General features: G+C 38.2%; 1 protein-coding gene across 1 annotated transcript in view; it reads left to right on the plus strand.

Moving 5' to 3' along the window:
- Positions 1-18,649, plus strand: part of Otogl (otogelin like) — a 162,193-nt gene that overhangs the window by 108,175 nt on the left and 35,369 nt on the right. The window contains exons 32-37 of the mRNA XM_004623891.2: positions 4,800-4,967; positions 6,994-7,272; positions 10,055-10,172; positions 13,240-13,319; positions 13,587-13,628; positions 17,525-17,595. Coding sequence (XP_004623948.1) covers positions 4,800-4,967; positions 6,994-7,272; positions 10,055-10,172; positions 13,240-13,319; positions 13,587-13,628; positions 17,525-17,595 — 758 coding nt within the window. The remainder of the gene's footprint in view (positions 1-4,799; positions 4,968-6,993; positions 7,273-10,054; positions 10,173-13,239; positions 13,320-13,586; positions 13,629-17,524; positions 17,596-18,649) is intronic.

Raw genomic sequence — 18,649 nt, forward strand, 5'->3', positions numbered from 1 at the left:
GACCTTATGCCAAGTATAATAAGCCAGGCAAGGAGACTGATATCAGATAAGCTTATTTAATTGTGTAATCTAAAGTAGTCAAATTAGAAGTAAGGAGTGACGTTGTGGCTGGGGGCGGGGAGGTAAAGGAAGGAGAGATATTGGTCGAAGAACACAAAGCTTCAGTGAAGTAGTAGGAATAAATTCTGACAGCTCCTGTGCAGTACTGTTCCTAGAGGTAAAATTTTATGCTGTGGAAATCCAAAGAACAAAATACAGTTGTTATGGTAATACAAGGAATTAATTTTGCCATCAGTATAGGAAAAATAAGTATATAACATCAAAATAAAACCTATACTAATATAATGATGAAAATCTAGTTTCTCTAAGCAACCAGAATGGCCATGAACTCAGAAAATATGCTTCCTAAAACTAAGACATAGTAGAGAAACGACAAAATTACACTTCAGTAAAAATACCTGAGGAGGGCCGGTCAGGTAGCTCAGCAGACTAAAGTGCCTGCTTAGGCAGGAGCAGTAACTGGGGTTCAATGCCCGGGGCACCCTGCTGATCCCTTCTCCCAGGGTGGGCTGAAACATTGATTGAAACTGGGCTTGGTGGCCTGTGCCTGTAATCGCAGCGCTTGGGAGGCTGAAAACAGGAGGATCACTGTGAGTCCAATCTGTATAATGAGACCCTGCAGACCCTGTACTAAAATACAAAAAAGCAAACAAACAAAAAAACCACCACAAAACAAAACCCCCCAAAACAAAAGATAGCAGATTAAGAGTCTGAGTTATGTCAACTTTATTCAGTGATGAAGGCATAACCACCAAAACCTAGTTCAGATGAGTAAAATGACAAAGGAAATTGTACGTTGTCAAAGTATCAGGACAAGCTCTGGGTTCAGGGAGATGGATGGGTACATTAAAGTAATAGTTCTAGGAAATCTGGAACAAGCAGTCCATGTCCATGGCATAGAGACATCTATCAGCTATAAAAAGGCTGAGAGGAATTAAAAAGAAAATGATCATTTTAGCTTTTGGTTGTTTGTGTTACATTTTATAGAAGTTGATGAGTAAAATTTAACATTAAAAAATAACATGGAAAGAAAAATTAACCTAAAATGTGTCTTGTTCAACATTCTAAACAGACAGACAGACAGATACATGGGGTTGGGGGAGAAAGCCAGGCAGAGAGAGAGAGAAAGAGAGAGAGAGAGAGAGAGAGAGAGAGAGAGAGAGAGAGAGAGAGAGAGAGAGGAGAAGAGAAGAGGGAGACAGACAGACACTCGGTGAGAAAAAGACAGAGAGACACAGAGATAGAGACAGAGACAGAGAGGGAGGGAGGGGAAAGAAGGAGGGAGAGAGGGAGAGAGAAAGGGAGAGAAAGAAGGAGAGATTCTATATTAGTTCTTTGAATCCTATTATTAAAATGCAACTATGACTAATAAAAGTAACAACAGTAATAATATTTTTTCTACCATGTTACTTTTCTTTTATCATGTTATTGAAACTTCAACATATTATTTTATTTTGTCATCAGCACTTTTCAGAAGGGGAAATTGAAGCAGAGAGAGAGAAAATAACGTTGCTCAAGTCGTTTAGCCCAAATGTGCTCACCTGGCCCTCACAGATAATCTGACTGTGGAGCCAGGGACCTTGCTGTCTGCGCCACCCGACTGAGGGCGTAGTTAGCGCGTCCTGGCGTAGGGATGACCACCAGGCACTGTTATCCCGTGGTTTACATAATGCACACAGACATTGATTTGGGAAAGTCCTGTAAAATTTTCCTCAGTTAAACATTCGTAATTCATGCAGCTCTGCTGTGAAAATCTCCATCTGTGCCTTTATAGTTTCTGGCATTCCCTCTGCGGATCACTGGACCCAGCGCAGGATTTTCTGTACGTGCTGGGGCCTTGCCTCGGACTACTTGGTACATTCCGCCTTCTGTCAAGTCTGCTGCACTTCTCGTGATGGTTCTACGGCATACTGTGCTGCACGATGCTTTAACAGTTCTTCTAGCTCCATTTATAATGCTGTAACAATAACATCAGAGTGCGAACGCAGGGCATTTTGCCTGCCAGAGACACTGGTAGGCTCCATGCAGTGGCTTCTTTATACATGTACAGCTGAAATCTCTCATTTTCTTCTTTTAGAGAGTGATATTATTTAAAGAAAACTCAGAAATAAACAGTCATAATTCCACAGCAAGAAAAAATTTTAAATGGAAGGACAATCGGAGCCTCCCATTGAGATCACTTCAATAGATCCTAGCAAAGCATTCTGAATAATAGCTTCACGTCTACTGCTATGGCACATATTTAAAATGCAAAGGTCTTATGGTTATTGTTGTTATAAGTGAGCAAAGAATTTGCTATCCTGCCAAAAACTGTTGTGCAATTTTTAAAGTTTAGTGTGAATTTATTAGACAAGATATGCTTATTTCTGTGTTTAAAGAAAAATCACTGGCAGAAATGATTGCTTTAAGTAGACAGTGAAATGATACTATTCTCCACAGAAAATTAATGATAAGCTCAATGCTGAGGAAAATAATCTAGAAGCAGTATATCAACTAACAAGGAGTAGCGTGAAATCATCCTGCTTTTGTTCAAGTGAACTTCTCAGTAATAACTTCAGATTGCTATAGTGAGGGCTGTGTGTAGTAAGGGCAAGAAAGATTTTTCTCAGATGCCCAACTCTTTTTTTCTTGTGTTGGATATCTTTGTAAATTCTTTATCCCTTAAGTTGCTGTCATCTATATGTCTTCTTCATTTGGTACTGTAACTCACTATATTTTATGTATTGGTCCATGTATTTGGGCATCATTTTCATACTTAGGCAAATGTGCATATTCATAAGTTGAAAATGTTTGCATCTTGGGTGTTTATGCCACTTTACCCCATCCTTCCAAAATAATTAGCCCTTAGATGGTGAAGACATTTGACATATATTTCTTCAATTCTTGTACACTGTACTTTTCGGTTCCAGGGTTTGAACTCAGGACCTTGCACTTTCCAGGCAGGTGCCTAAGCCAATGAGCTATCTCCCCAGCTCTTGTGCACTTTGGTTCATAGAGTAACATCATGTAGATTATCCATTTGTAGCAGAGATGGCAGATCCAGGGATGCCAGCCTCATAAAGAAATTCTTCATTGTTTCCTCTTAGCTCCAACTTGGGGCGACAGGAGACGTTTTCAAATCTTTATCTCTATGCAGAATATACCTATCCTCAATGAAGCACTTCTTGTCATTGTATATGGGTGTCCCCAGCTGTTGGTTGGGGACAAGGATGTAAGTGGAAGGATCACTGGACCATAAGTTACTTTCTGAGTCCCTCCCCTTTCTCTTGGTCCTCATGGTGGACATTTTGATCCACAAGCTCTTTCTACCTGGAAGACTTTTTGTCCCTCCAACGCAGTTGTTTGCTCTTTATTTCAGGTCTGGTCTTCTGTCCTGAAAGGAAAAAAATCATTGCTTTCATATTGGTTGAATCTTTTCACCTCTCTCTTTGAGGGGAGTTTTTGAAGGTGAAATCGTGTTTGAGATAAAAGTAAGAGAACTGAGAAAGTGAAATAGACTGAGTACAATATTAATCTTTTATGATATGACCTATTACCTATATATTAACATTTAATATAACCCGCAATACAAAACATATACATTTATGCATAGTACACAGCTGATAATTATGTACCAATATTGATGATTCAGAAGAACGTCACAGTTTTATAATAGTCATATGAAGAACATCAAACAACACAGAAATAGAATTGAAGTCAAATGGATTTCATCATAAAATGTGATGTATAAAATTGAATACTAATGAACTAATTTTTCATTTATATACACTTTATAAGATGAAGTTTGCAGAAAATTACTCTGAATTTCAGGTGTGGTTCTAGACTAATTTGTATTTTAGTTTATTTATTTGGTCCAGGGACTCACTACACAGCTTGGATTCATAGTGATCATCCGATCTCAGCCTCCCCATTGCTGGGATTACAGGCGTGCGCCATGATGCCTGGTTATGGGGGCTGGCTTGGTGCAGGGCCAACCCAGCATGCAGTACTAGGGATCAAAGCCAGGTCCTTATGCTTGCCAGGCAGGCGCTTAGACCGCTGAGCTATCCCCCGGCCCCTAGACGAAATCATTTTAACTATAGTAAATATTTGCCCCTTATGAGAAGGTATTTCAGTGCATGAGAAATAAGAATGCAAGCCACAAGACCTTTAATTTCTCAGTTGAGATGCATTACATTTATCTTTTTTACAGGTATAGTTTATTGGTGAAATTTAATAATTCCCTGAACAACAAATGTTATGTCAATAATTTTTTTTATGCAATGAAATTAAGAAGGCATGTTTTACAAAGGATTTTTATTATACCTGGTCACAGATACAGTTAAATCTCTTATTTTTATTGAGTCTGGATTAGAATCTTGGAATGTTAGGGCTACAGAGTTCCATGATAAACTTCTTACAGCTGAAAAACAACGTCTAGAGAGCTTTAGTTCATCTCTTCAGGCCTTCTTTACATCGATATGAACATATGTATACATATCCACGCACACATACATTTTATATATACATGATATATGTTGTATATTCCAAATTACATATTGTAAACATGTCTGCTATATTTTAAGTTATATTGTTTTTGAAAGTTTATTAATGATACATTTTAATTGTATAATATTTTTTAGAGTAATCATTGCTATTAAAATGTATTTCATTGAAATAATAGGTTGCAAGAGTTTTATGAAGGTTGATAGCTAAAAGTTCTGTGATAACTTATAATTCTCTTATTTGTTCTTAACTAGGACTTGGAAAAGGGCCATATATCCTGGTGGGTTATGGGCCGGGTGGCCTTGTTTTGGGAGCTAATATGACCAGTCGAAGCATTTTCTCTTCACTGAGAAGTGGTACGCATGGAAGCTTAGTTTTTAGCTTTATGATCACTCCGGGTCTTTTCAAAGAGAAGACATCATGTAAGTATGATTGAAAAATGTAGTTTTTTAACTGCAGTTTTTCATTATTCTTTCAGCAAATATTAAAGGGAACTCTCACATGTTTATTATGTTTCTGACATTGTTCTGAGTTCCATAAAGGACACAAAATACACCATGAATACATGAAACAGCTATCTCTTTTGTGTGTAAAATCATTTATTTATCTTTGGGCATATTTATGTTAGAACTGTAATTGCTTGAGATTTTGGTGTTAAACAAAGGGTGAATTAAACAAAGGGTGCACCCGGAGTTAATCACAGACCTTAATTGGACAATCCACAAAGTCCTAACGGTTAGAGGATTTTAATGATAGACTGAAGTGAAAGGAAACAAAATGATTTGATATCAAGAAAGTGAAATAGGAAGGCTGTGTATCTGAGGCTGGCAATGCCTGGGTCTATTATCCTTCGGAGACTGTGGGGTGTCTTTGCCGGGCCCACCGACACATTCTCAGCGTCGGAACACGGTGCTTTCTGTACTGGTCTGCACAAGCACACCCGTATTACCTGGCACCTGCTGTGCCTGATGGCAGCCTTGTCGTATAATCAGGAGAGGCCAGACCACATCGCTACACTGTAGTCTGCTTCCAGCCTTCCATAGCATTTGTTTAAACTTAGGAAACGTTTCCTGAATGAATGAAACTGAGTTAACTTTCATTTATTCTTAGAACTATCCACTTTTCTAGTTAGAATAGATCGCTTCTTTCCTATAGAAAAGAAATCTCTCCTAAAAGTATCTATTATTGTGTGAATTTTTAATTTAATTGGCTAGATACTTTTTGTTTAAAATTTTCTTTAGTTCTTCTTAGCATTTCCAGTGATTGACAAGGAATTTACAAGTGATAGGACACAGTAAATGACTTTGGAATCCCAGTTTTCAAATTATTATTCATAATAATTAGTGTTTGTAGCAGTTTGTGATTATTGTTTGTAACCTCATATTGGAAAAATCCAAGTAATTTTTGTTCCAGAAACCAACCTGTCTCAGTTACTCTTCTTTTGTTGCTGGGACAAATACCCAACACTCAAAATGAAGGAAGGAAAGTCTTATTTATCTCAGTTAGTGGAGGTTTCAGGCCATACTCAGCTGGCTCCAAGGCAGAGCAGCACATGGCAGAGGGCAGCCTTTCATGGTGGCAGCAAAGAGCAGAGAACAAAGGGAGTGGCAGCAGCTCAGGCAGCTAGGTAGCCTCTCTCCCCTCCTTACATTGTAATGCAGACCTTTCCTGGGCAGGAGCAGCATCCACACCCACAATAATGAATCATAGACTCCAGGAGCACCCCCACCAACTGCATGAGGAGGGGACAACTAGACAAAAACCATAACACAACCTGATATCTCAATTAAAGGGCCTTTATATTCAATAATGCACTTTAGAAAGATAAGGCGATATTTTAAAGCACACAAAAGAAAAAAATTGATATTCTCCATATCATTGCAAAGCATAATTGCTCATTAGCCATTTCATTATCTTTGGGAAATAGATAATATTGAATAAATAATCTTTTCTGAATGTAGCAAAATTTTTGCAACAACAATGGCTTACTAAGAGCCCAGTGATATTGAAGTGCAGTTAGTCACAAGCCTAAATGGATCTATTGCTTTATTTTCTCATTCTTTTCGATCATCCAATTAAGCTGTTTGTAGATTTTGTGCGCTTGAAGATATTACAGCTTACAAAGCAGACATATGTTAAAGTAATCATTCCATTCCTTGTATGAAACTCTACATCGTGGGGTCCTCCTTGATATTTGATTTTTCCTCTAAGGACAGATTAGATTATTTTAAACATAGAGCTAACCAAAGCCTGGTGATTATGGGGATGTTGAGATCCACGTTCTTTAAAGTGCACTGCTTCCTTTGAGAAGCCTTATTGCTCATTTCGGGAACCTCTGAGGTTTGTATAAAGCATGTAAGGCAATTGTGCATTTTATAATGGGGTGTGGGGAGCTGTGGTCTCCTGAAAGTGCAAGGACTTGTCAAAACTCTGCTTTATGTTTTATAGCGCTGGCACTTGTTTCCCTGGAATCTGCGGAGAGGCCAAACTACTTTCTCTATGTCCGTGACAATGACACTCTTAGCTTGAAACTGTGGGAGGCAAATTCGGCCTTTCAGCAGAGAGCGACATTCTTCCACCATCAGAGCCTCTGGATTCCTGGTTACAGTGCATTTGAATTATATAGCAAGAAAGGCTTTTTCATCGTACTCACAGATTCTACTGTCAAAGCATCAAAATATGATGATTCTGAAGAATTCAGACAGTTGAGCAGTTTCAGCATAGAAGGTATGTTTCCTGCAATCTCCAAACAGAGAACAAACTGGAAACATTATGAAAATATTTTTTAGTTTCTACTATTTTTACTGTACATAAGCAGATAGAGTTAGGACTTTCTGTAAATTTCTTTACCTCTACTCCTTCATTTATTCATGTGTAGACTAGGACAAATAATAACTACTTTATTCTGCTTATAATATTACGTGAAAGTAAATCACTTTGAACACTGAATAACTTGGGTTATAATTATTATCTCAGTTACTATCACCAGTACTAGACTCAGAATCTAGCTGTGACTTCTAGTGTTTATATCTACTTTTTCTTTCCTAGAAGATAACTTCTTAATAATCTAATTCCTTGTGATAAGGACAATATGTTTATCTCTGGTTTTTCAAATTCAAGATTGTCTCATTTTACTGATGTCAGCAAAATTTCCCTAGTTCAGCAGAAGCCTGATTTTATTTCTTGAGAGACTTTGAATTTTAGAGTTATTGAATTTCCCGATATTCACAAAACTGTTCTTACTTTTTAATGCAATTTTTAAGTTATCTACTTCTACCAACTAAGAGCTTGATTTCTGCCATCAATCTCCAAAATTGCTTTATCTTAACTGTCCCTAGTAAAGCAGTTTAGGAGCTCCAATCATTAGCCTTTGCTACTGTGAATAAATGTCTATAAACTCTTTAAGAAATCACTGGATTTTATGAAACTTGAACCGAGCTTCAAAATTTGCCTATTGAGTAGAATTCTTCTATTCAGACGTTCTAAGTCAGGCAGGAATTTTGCTAAAACCTTGCTGATAGAGTTCTGTGAGGATTCTTACTCTGGCAAGGGATTTGAAGGAGGAGGAGGAAGAGGAGGAGGAGGAGGAGGATTAGGGAGTCCTAATACTTCTAAAACTGGCATACTTAAATCTAATCTAATGAGACATAATAAACCAGTCAGACAAAGCAACTTTGCAAGGATCAACAGAAGTCTAGCGATCCTTGGTGAGCCAAACCCCCAGCCTGGGAAACCTGCCCCAGGCAGATGGAGTCTTGTGTGTCCTTGTCCCACATTGCACTTTAATGAAGAGCAGTCCTCTATGGGTTTTCTACTCCAGATGCCACTTGAGTTGTGGAGAACAGCTTTTCAAGACATCCTCTCTGGGAGGAAGGCAGAGCCTGGTCTGTTCCAGAAAGTTCTTTCTTATCTAAAGATTACATTCTCCGGACACTCTGCCATTATCCTAAGAACTAACTGTGAGTAGGAGGGGGAAGTTAGGTCAGCTAAGGACCCCGGGGAACTGCCTTCCTGGGTAATGCTCTTGAGAGGAGTCACTGATTTCACCTCTACAGAATTACATGGTGTGGTTGTGGAAATTTGACTATAATTTACTTAAAATTGAACTTTTTTTTTGGGCAGAACTGGAGATTGAACTCAGGCCCTTGCACTTGCCAGGCAAGCACTTATTCTACTGAGCTGTCTCCCTGGCCCTCAAAATTGAACTTTACAAGCCTCTATTTCTTTACTCAGAAGCAGCTATTTCTTTTTTTACACAAAAGTCTGAGGTAGTAGATGAGACCTCATAGCCCTACTTGTGATTCAAATTGCCTGGGTGGCATCACTAGAACCTCAGACACTGATTTTTATGGGCTTTTCGAACCAAAAATTCTAGGATTCTACTTTATTTAGAACCAATTCTTTCTCAAGACCCATGAGCCTACTAACTCTAGTGTAGCGACCTCTCCAATCTTTAGATGAATTGGTTGTTCCCAGAAGGTCTTATTTTTCCTTATAATTTTGAATTGAGGGGCTTGGGAGAGAGCTTAGTGGCCTAAGAGCCTGCTTGGCAAGGTCAGGTATCCAGGTTAGATCCCTGGTACCACATGCTATGCTGACCATGCCCTGGATTGGGTGTGGTGGCGCACCCCTGCAATCCCAGTGCTGGGGAGGCTGAGAAAGGAGAGTCTGAGCTGCATAGCGAGACCCTGCAGCAAATACATAAATTAAAAAAATTGGAATTGAACTCTGTATACGTTAGTTTAAGAAACATATTTGTTCTGAAGTTTTCCATTTCAGACTTCTCTTGTCTCAGATAATTTTGAACTACTACAGAAGGACTTTTCTATGATGTGGAAAGGTCAGCGCTTTAGCAGAGTTATCAGGAGAAGTCTTCAATTAAGAAAGATTTTAGAGCTGCAAGCAAGCATTCTTCAAGTCCACTTGTTTATTCTTTTGTATTCAAACAATACATATAGTCTACAAGTTCTGTGAGAAGAACAATCATGCAACATTTTCTCTTGATTTATAGTTTTTAAGCTTGCCGGGTCTTGCCATTTGCTTAGTTGTTTGAAGTCAGTAAATTGTTTGGCTGCTTTAATTCTCAATTCCTTTATTTTTGGATTGGAAATAATACCCACTCAAGTGAGTTGTAGAAAGATAATATACAACAATAGGTGAAAGATTATCTTGCAAAAAATACAGTTCCAAATATGAGTTTGATACTATTATAATATGAAGATTAGTGAAAACTTATTAAACATAGGGAAAGAAGATTTAAATTTTTCCTTCTCCTCTTCTAATCCCTTATATCTGAAATCCTTAAAAGATAGATTTATGCTTACATATTAAACCTGATCAAGAAATGTTTTAGTCACCAAGCAATTACAACATTTTTATTCCATAGTTTTGTCTTTTCCATAGTATCATGGTGAAGGAGAGCCCAATGCTAAATGTATATATCATAAATTATTGGATTTCAAGTTCTACATTGAAAATGTACAAAATCTAAACTTTATTCTTCCCCCAGAAATCCAGGCTCCGGTGCCCTACAGGCGGATGTGTGAGTGGAAATATGAACCTTGTGCCACTCCTTGTTTTAAAACCTGCAGCGACCCTGAAGCACTAGCGTGTAAATTTCTTCCACCGTACGTAACCATTCCCAATAGATGAGCTCGCTCCAGGACCGACATTATGTTCTCAGTGAATTTTGTGTCGTATTTAAAAGCAGCCATTCACAAGAAAGATTTGTGTTTGGTGTCCAGTCTTGTATTTCATTTTCATCAGAACATAGTTGCTGAGGCTCGCGTGTGTGTAAGAGAACAGGCATTGCTCCTTGCTGTAGAGATGCAAAGCTGCACATGCTAAAGTGCTTGCTCTCCCGAAGCCTGCATGTTTTGGGGTGTGCACTGGTCAACTTCCCCCTTCCTGGGGTGCCATAACCAATATCTACAGCTTAAAGGAGAAGAGGTAGCTCAGGGCTTTCAAAGACTCCATCCACGGCAGAAACCAGGCAGAAGCACTGTGGCGCAGCGAAGCTGCCTGGTTAGCTCATGGTATGTGGGAAGCGGAGCTTTGGGGGAAAGGTGCCAGAGAAGAGGGGCTAGGGAGCAGATGCGACCGCAAGGTTACGCTTCGGTCACCCACACAGACATATCCTGAAGTATGCTTTACTACTCCCTCAGGCAGCTTCCAGGCCACTCAGTTGATAAATTTAACCATCACAGCACTGAAGCAGAAAATAAAAAAATAATAATATGTAATTCAACCTATTGTTAGATGAGATATGTATATGGGGAAAATTAAAAGAGATAGAGAAAATAAGCAGATTTTTCTCTTATTCTCTCTCTTTCCTCTCTCTCTCTCTCTCTCTCTCTCTCTCTCTCTCTCTCTCTGTATTATGTATGTTAGTGTGTGTTTGCTAGCCAAGAATGGTGGTCAGGGAAGAACTTACTGACAAGGTGAGGCCTAGTCAGAGATCTAAAAGAAGTGAAGCACAGCTGCTTATGTGGATATTTGGGAGGTATCTTTTGACCTGAGAACAGTGCAAATGTCCTGGGGTGGGAATGTGTTTCATGTGTTTTGGGGCTAGCAAGCAGGTCATTTGATGGAGCAAAATGAATTGGGAGAAGTAGGACATGAAATAAGAGAATGCTAGTGATGGGCCCATCAGATAAGGTCGTGTAGCCCTCTGTAAGGACTTTCTTTTGCTTTGAGTAAGGTGGGAAGTCAAGATATGGTTTGGATAAACAATATCTAAAAATAGATGATACTATTTTTAGAGTTTACTTTGGTTTTTGTATTGAAGATGAACCATAGGGGGAAGGCAGAGCTGGTCAGTTGCATGGACAACAGGAGAAGGAGTTGACAAGCCCTGAAGGAGTGAGAAGTGATCAGATCCTGGGTGGCTTTTGCTCTTAGGGCCAGAGGTGTGCTGATGGACGAAATGGGCACAGAGAGAATGGAGAGCTAAGGACTCTTGTCCCTAATTCCTGTGAGGAGAGGGTCACTCATGATTTCATAAGCTATGCTGCACCTAGGGCTCTGAGTGGGTCTCAGATGCTGAACTGGGCTTTAGCATCCTCTGTGCCCCTCCTCCAAGCTCCCAACAATTGCCATCTGTGATTTACATGATTTCAGTTTCTCGCTCAAAGTAAGTGCTGAAAATAAAAAAAAAAAATCTAATGAAAATGAGAAATCTATTGAAAATTGTCATATGCCAAGTATCATATAATAAAGTGCATATATAGTTACTTTTATTATACATCCATTATAAGTACAATTCTATATTTGAGACAGTATATTTATTGATTAGAGGTGGCGATTATCAGCTGTATGGTAAAATAAAGAGGAAACATACATGACTAACATCTTAAAGAAAGGAGTTAGTGGTTTTGGAAATATTTTAAGAAGACTGCTGTGGTTTTCATTAGCATAAATAACAAAAATGATTGAGTTGCATAAAAATTGATTGTGTTTTTAATTTAATGATACCTCATTGGCTGCGGTCTTTTTAGCGGTCTTTTTTGTTTTCTTCTATTTTGTAAAGTTTAGAGTAGATTAAGGTTATGTACTTGTTAAAATTGTCCAAAAGTTCATTTTCTGAAACAAGCAATTTAACATATAGGTCAAATGTTTTAAAAATTCATTGTGCAAGAGGTATCCAAGAGGTGGTTAAGTGAGTTTTCTGAGACTTCATTCAGTAAGAGAAAAGAGCTTTTCTTGGTTAGCATTGCCTAATTTGCTTTCCTGAACAGTGCCCCCTGGTGGCAAGGCTGACCCCAGTGTTAGTTGTATTCTGAGTAGAAACAGGCCTTCCTTGAGCATTTTCCTCCAAAGTTTTCATTAACAGATAAGCAATTGGAAATGTTCTTAGAATACTAAAATATACTAGAACTTGATAAAGTATTGGAGAGGCAGACACAAAAGTGAACTCATTTTTATAACTATATTTGCATTAATTCTCTGGAGAATGTATATAATATAGTAATTAGATTTGGTTTTACATGAAGGATTACATTTACTTCCTTTAAATTAGGATCAGAGTCTAAGCTTTATTTGGGCAGGAAAATATATAGCCTCAGTTGGACCTCATTCCTTTAGAAGATGGTTTCTCCTGTTTTTAGCCCATAATTCCCAAGCCCATGCCTTTTGAAATTTGAGACCATCACCTGCTTTCTGTGTACAGACCAGGAGAAGGCTTCTTACCAAGGCCCAACATTCTGGGACTTGAAACCATATTGGGCTTCATCCTGTACAAGCAACTGCTCCTAGGCCACCGCCACAAGTTGGGGTACACCCTAACACTCTTGAGGATCTCAGCCTCCCCCTCTCTGTTCTCAAGAAGAGCAGCCATGTTGAATAGAGAAGCAAAAGGCAATGAGACAACTATTATAGATTAAATTCTCAAACAATAATTTCTCTTCATTTCTTCCATTTTGTAGGTTATCTATTTCATGTGCTCCAAACATCAGTGTGTATTTTAAATTTTCTGTGTTCAAATTCTGACTTAATCTTAATGGTACCTCTTTATCATTCATTCTCTGTGATTTCATAAGTTGAAGTAAGATGCAGTGTCATGGTAGCAAATGTGATACTCCTAGATACTTAACCAACCAAGAGGTTGGACCAATTTTAGGAAAAATATATCATAGTTGTATATATTCAGTGAACATTTCTTTATTTCTATTTTATACTTTTTTTTTCCATGCAAAGGGTTGAAGGATGCTTGCCCTACTGCCCTAAGCATATGGTTCTTGATGAGACCACCTTCAAATGTGTCTATCCAGGAGACTGTAAGTGTGAATGTTGGTTAATTTACTGCACAAAGTAAGAGGCAGGGATTATTTCCTCATGGGAAATAAGTAGCTATAAGCAAAAATTTTAGACAGACAATAAACTCCAGGAATTTTCTTCAGTATTCCTTATGTAGGTTCTGTTGTTGTTCTCCATTATGCTTGAAATTATGTAAATCTTACATCACATATCCCCACCTTCTTTTTCCCTAAAACCTCTTCCTCATTGATGAACTAAAGTAAGGAAGTGTATTTTATTTTTTGTAGGTGTACCCGTGAGTCCCACAGAGCCAGAATTAATATCACCAGGTAAGCTGTTGTACCTGTGTTTTCCGATATTGTTACAATTTCAAACAGTAAAAATTAGCATATTGTAATTTATGTCTAGGCACACTGCTCACAGCTTCTCGTACTAGATTATCCAATGGTTAGAAAATTCAGCATGGATTTACAGTGATTCATTAAAGAAAATTGATGGGTTTAGTGCACCACATTTTCCACCTCTCTTTCAGTTAGTATAGACTTATAGGACATTCCTTATATGTTTGCCCAGAGTTAGGATTTGTCAAACCCACTCAAATTTTCACAAACATGGGGTTGGGTGTAATGAGATATAAGTGCAATCAAGGTTTCCTTTAGAGCCTCCAGTGCTATTTTTGTGCTTTGTCTCAGGCTCTGGAGGAGGTCTTCTGGCCTCCTAACCTGATCTCTCTCTCTGTCTGTCTCTCCCTCATTTCTCTCTGTCTCTGTCTCTGTCTCTGTTTCTGTCTCTGTGTCTGTTGTTGTCTCTGTCTCTCTCTCTGTTTCTCTTTGTGTCTGTGTCTGTCTGTCTGTCTGTCTGTCTGTCTGTCTGTCTGTCTCTCTCTCTCTCTCTCTCTCTCTCTCTAAACTTGCCTCAGGAAAGGATTTAATAAATCCACTCATAGTGGAGCTTGCTGAACTTAGTGTAATAGTAATCCTGTGATTATGATATTTTAAAAAGTTCTACCACAGACATATATGTTTGACAAAATTTAATTGAGTGACACCCAGCCTAAGCACCACCCATCTATACACTGGGGAATTTTGGGCATGGTGGACAAGTCACAGCTCTTACCCTTAAATGGAAGAGTCCACAGGCTTGTGCAATACAGTCAAGCCCTCCATACCTGTGGGTTCCACATCTGTGGATTCAACCCATGGCAGACTGAAAATAGTTTTGAAAATCACTGGATGAGTACTAAGCATATACATACATCTTATCTTGTAATTTCCCTTAAAGTACAATAGAAATTTTCATGACATTTAATTATAAATAATCTAGAAACGATTTCAAGTTTATGATTTATTTATTTATTTTGGTGGAACTGGGGATTGAACTCAGACCCTCGCACTTGCCAGGGAAGCACTCATTCCACTGAGCCATCTCCCTGGCCCGATTTCAAGTTTATGGAAGGATGTGAAAAAGTTACATGTGCAGAGGTGTCATTTTATAAAAGACTGCAGCATCCACAGATTTGGGTATGTGTGTGGGGTCTTGGATCTATCCACATTGAATACTGAGAAGTGACTATATTATAATCAGGGTGCATAGGAACAGCACACAGGAGGGGTACTGTATTTATTTTGGAGGTTTTCTCAAGGGTAGCAGAAGGTAGGAGTTGCACGGGGAGGAGGAGTAGGGATTAAGTTCTACATGGAAGGGACAGTGTTATAAAATACTAAGAATGGGAGAATATTTTGGATGAAGGAACTTAAAGAGTTCAGTGTACCTTAAGCATATGATATGTGGAAAACTGTGGCAATATAGAGTGGAAGAAATCATCACAGATCATATAAAGCTTCCATGGCAAGAGAATTTAAATTTTCTTCTGAAGAAAATGGGAAGTATTCAAGGGCCTAAGGAGTCCTGTGACATTTCCCAAATTATATTGTCACTTTGCTCTCATTCTTATGTAACACTTTTGAGTACTTATTATGTGCCGGGCATTGGATGAAGTAACTGGCATACATGTAACCTTTGGACGAACCAGTGGCAGAGGTTACTGGCCCTGTAGAGATGAGCAGCCGTTCTAGAGTTGTGTAGCATGTTTGGACAGGGCCCGAGATACTTTTTCCTTATATTTCATTTAATCTGTGGAGGAAATAAGTCTACGAAGTCCCAGTACACATTCTAACATCCTTGGTAGAGACAGTTAAATATTAAGCATTGCTGTCTAATTCGATCTAATAGTCTCAAAATCCATATATTTAACATGTCTAGTACTGTTTATCCAAAGCAGTACTGATTAACAATAATAAATGAATTCATCTAAGTTCCAGAATATAAGATCAGTACAGAAGCAGCATCTTTTGTGTTTCTATAAATAACAAACAATTTAGAATGAAGTAAAAACAATTCCATTTACAGGAGCACCTAGGAAGAATGAGGTGGTGACACATTTAGTGAAAGAAGCACAAGCTGAAGTACAGACTTGGGGTTACAGTGAAGGCTGAAAAACATGACTGAAGAGATGAAATGGATCAAAATAAAAGGGCTGAAATCCAGTGCTGATAGACTGGAAGAGTTCATACCATTAAGACAGTAACACTCTCAGATTTGCTTTACAAAGGCAACACAATCCTCATAAAAATCCCAGCTATTTCTTTGTAGGAATTGAAAAACTGTCCCTTGAGCCATATGAAGACACAAGGAAACAAGAGTAGTCAAGACAGTTTTGAAAAAGAAGCACCAAGTTAGAGGACTCACACTTCAAAACATACTACAAAGCTATCATTACCAAGATGTCTTTCCTGATACAATTATACATCCCTACAAGATTTTTAACCCTTTGAAGATTCTGTTGACACCACCTGGGCCCCCCCAAGTCCCTAGTATTTTCCACGACTTTTGGCTTCTATTGGCCAGAAATTTATATCATTTTCCTTTGCCTAAAAGCTTGTGATGAAAGAAATAGAAATATTTAAGTCTGTATTAAATGTCAGAGTCTCTGGATAATCTTTTTAGTATACCCTGAACTTCACTCCTAAGAGCAAAGAATGGGGATTTTTGTTGTACTTTACCTATTCTGCAAGTAAGAACTATAAAATAAGAATTAAAGTGAGGGTTATCCATAGAATTTATTTACTTAAAAAAGTGAAAGTTATCTGCTATGCTGAAATGCCCCTCCCCAAATTTCTATGTCTTGGTTTCTAGAATATAACCTTACATGACAAAGAAGTTTTGCAGACAAGAAGATGCTGATTGATTTCTGACTGGATCTTGAGATCTTATTCTGAATTCTCTGCATGGGCTCAAAGCAATGATGACATAGAGAGGATCAGTGACAATAGGATCAGACAGAGCAGAGGAGGGAGAGAGAGACAAAGATATTTTATTATGGTTTTGAAGATGAAGGAAGGAAATGTGAGCCAAGGAATTTGGGTAGACTGTACAAGTTGGAAGAGGCGAGAAAATGTATTTTCCTTAGATCTTGCAGCAGAAACACAGCTCTGCCTATAACCCTGATCTTGGGGCTTTTGCTCTGCAGAACTGTAAGATAATAAATTGGTGGAAGTTTGCTACAGTAGCAATAGGAATATAATACAGTATTTGAAATGGTACCAAAAATGGACAGTACAATTGTAGTTACAGAAAGTTTCAGCCACTTACCTTGTTTCATCGATAGTCCTTCAGACTGAATACTGTAGAAATCCCTCTAGTGCAGATAAAAAGCAGTAGAAGCTGCCTTAAAACATGTTTGCCAATCCTATCTTGCTTCCCTGTGGGTTGTTCTTATGTCACCTGCTGCAGTTGTCATGGGTTGAAAGCATCATCGCTTCTGTATGCAGTGACAAGTGCTGGAGAGGCACCAGCCCACTGCTTGTTTTGAAAATGAAACCAAATTTTTAACTCCTGAGAAATCTTTCATGACACTGGACATTTGCCCTGTCCAGACAATTGTCTTGCTACTTTCAGTGTGGTGAAAGTGTTAATAGAAAGGTTATTAAAAGGCAGGGCCATGGAAGGAGAACTCTTGAGTGAGAATTCTTGCTAAGACAACCTTCCATTAATTTAGAGGCTTTCTATATAAAATGACAATACTATTTCCCTTTCCCACAGGATCCATGCAGGGAGTAAATAATTGACCTACATAAAATTTCTTAGCACATTTTCTGTCACACATCATTTCTATACATAATATATAACATTCCATTAATGAGGGCTGCATCTTCATTTATTATAGGTCCAGAAATGATTACTCCATCAGAAGTCACTCTACTTGATGTAACTCCAACGACAGGTTTGGAATGTGAGGTATGAATGGGGAATAATTTCTTTTCAGGCATTGATCATTTGCTTGTAGCCTCTTTCCAAATTTCTGTGAACTTCTCTTGGTGTAATTACTAATCTATTTTCTTTGATGAAAGGTGGGATATGCATTATGTTTAAACAACTATATTTTCTTAACTGACAGGTAATTCTTATTAATTAACTTCTAGCCCCAATAAGAAAAAGGAAATTTAAATGAAACTCAAATCATGATTTTTAAAAATAATTTTATTGAGAAATAGCAATGAGACAATTTCAAAACCAATTACTAGCATAGTTTCACTAATACACTGCATAGTGTTGTCTTAGCAGTTATTCATTGTACAAGATGCAGACATGATATCCTGCCTACAACACTATTAGGACAAATTTCTCTATTCAATGATCCAAGAGAATGCAGTTGTGTATCTATCTTAATTATTTTGAACATACAGATACAAAATGGTCCTTCATTTGTATCCCCTTTTTTGTTTAGTTTTGTTAGAAAGTGGTATTCCACTGTCATTTAAATATTGTAGGTGCCTGAATTCAGCAAAATATTCCAATATAGTCCAGTAATCCATAATAGTAGTGGGCTTTCTGTAAGACTGGTGATGACAGAAGTTGTTGACTTGGCTGGGGGGATGGTTCAGTGGAATAAATGCTTGCCTGGCAAATGCCAGAGCCTGAGTTCAATACCCTATTCCACCAAAAAAAGAAAAAAAAAGTTGTTTACTTGAGCCTTTTACAGCTCAGCATATTAATATGGCTTTACCTCTATACTCCATTCCTACACTTCTCTGCTGGATGGTCAACATCAAGACAAAGCAAGACCTATATAACAAGTAATGTAACTTTTGTATCTGATAAGGTCAATCAAATACCCTCAGGATTTATCCTGAAGCCCTGTACCGCAGTTTGTAGATCCTTTATCAGTGTCAGCCATGTGGATGAGTCATGGCCATTGCTTGACCAATTAGCTCTCTGTGAAAGCCTGAGAGAGTGTTTTCTCTCCATGTGACTCTCCTTAGGCACACTCTACATCATTGATCACATTCTT

Source organism: Octodon degus, unplaced genomic scaffold, assembly GCF_000260255.1.
Source record: "Octodon degus isolate 3935 unplaced genomic scaffold, OctDeg1.0 scaffold00004, whole genome shotgun sequence".
Taxonomy (NCBI): domain Eukaryota; kingdom Metazoa; phylum Chordata; class Mammalia; order Rodentia; family Octodontidae; genus Octodon; species Octodon degus.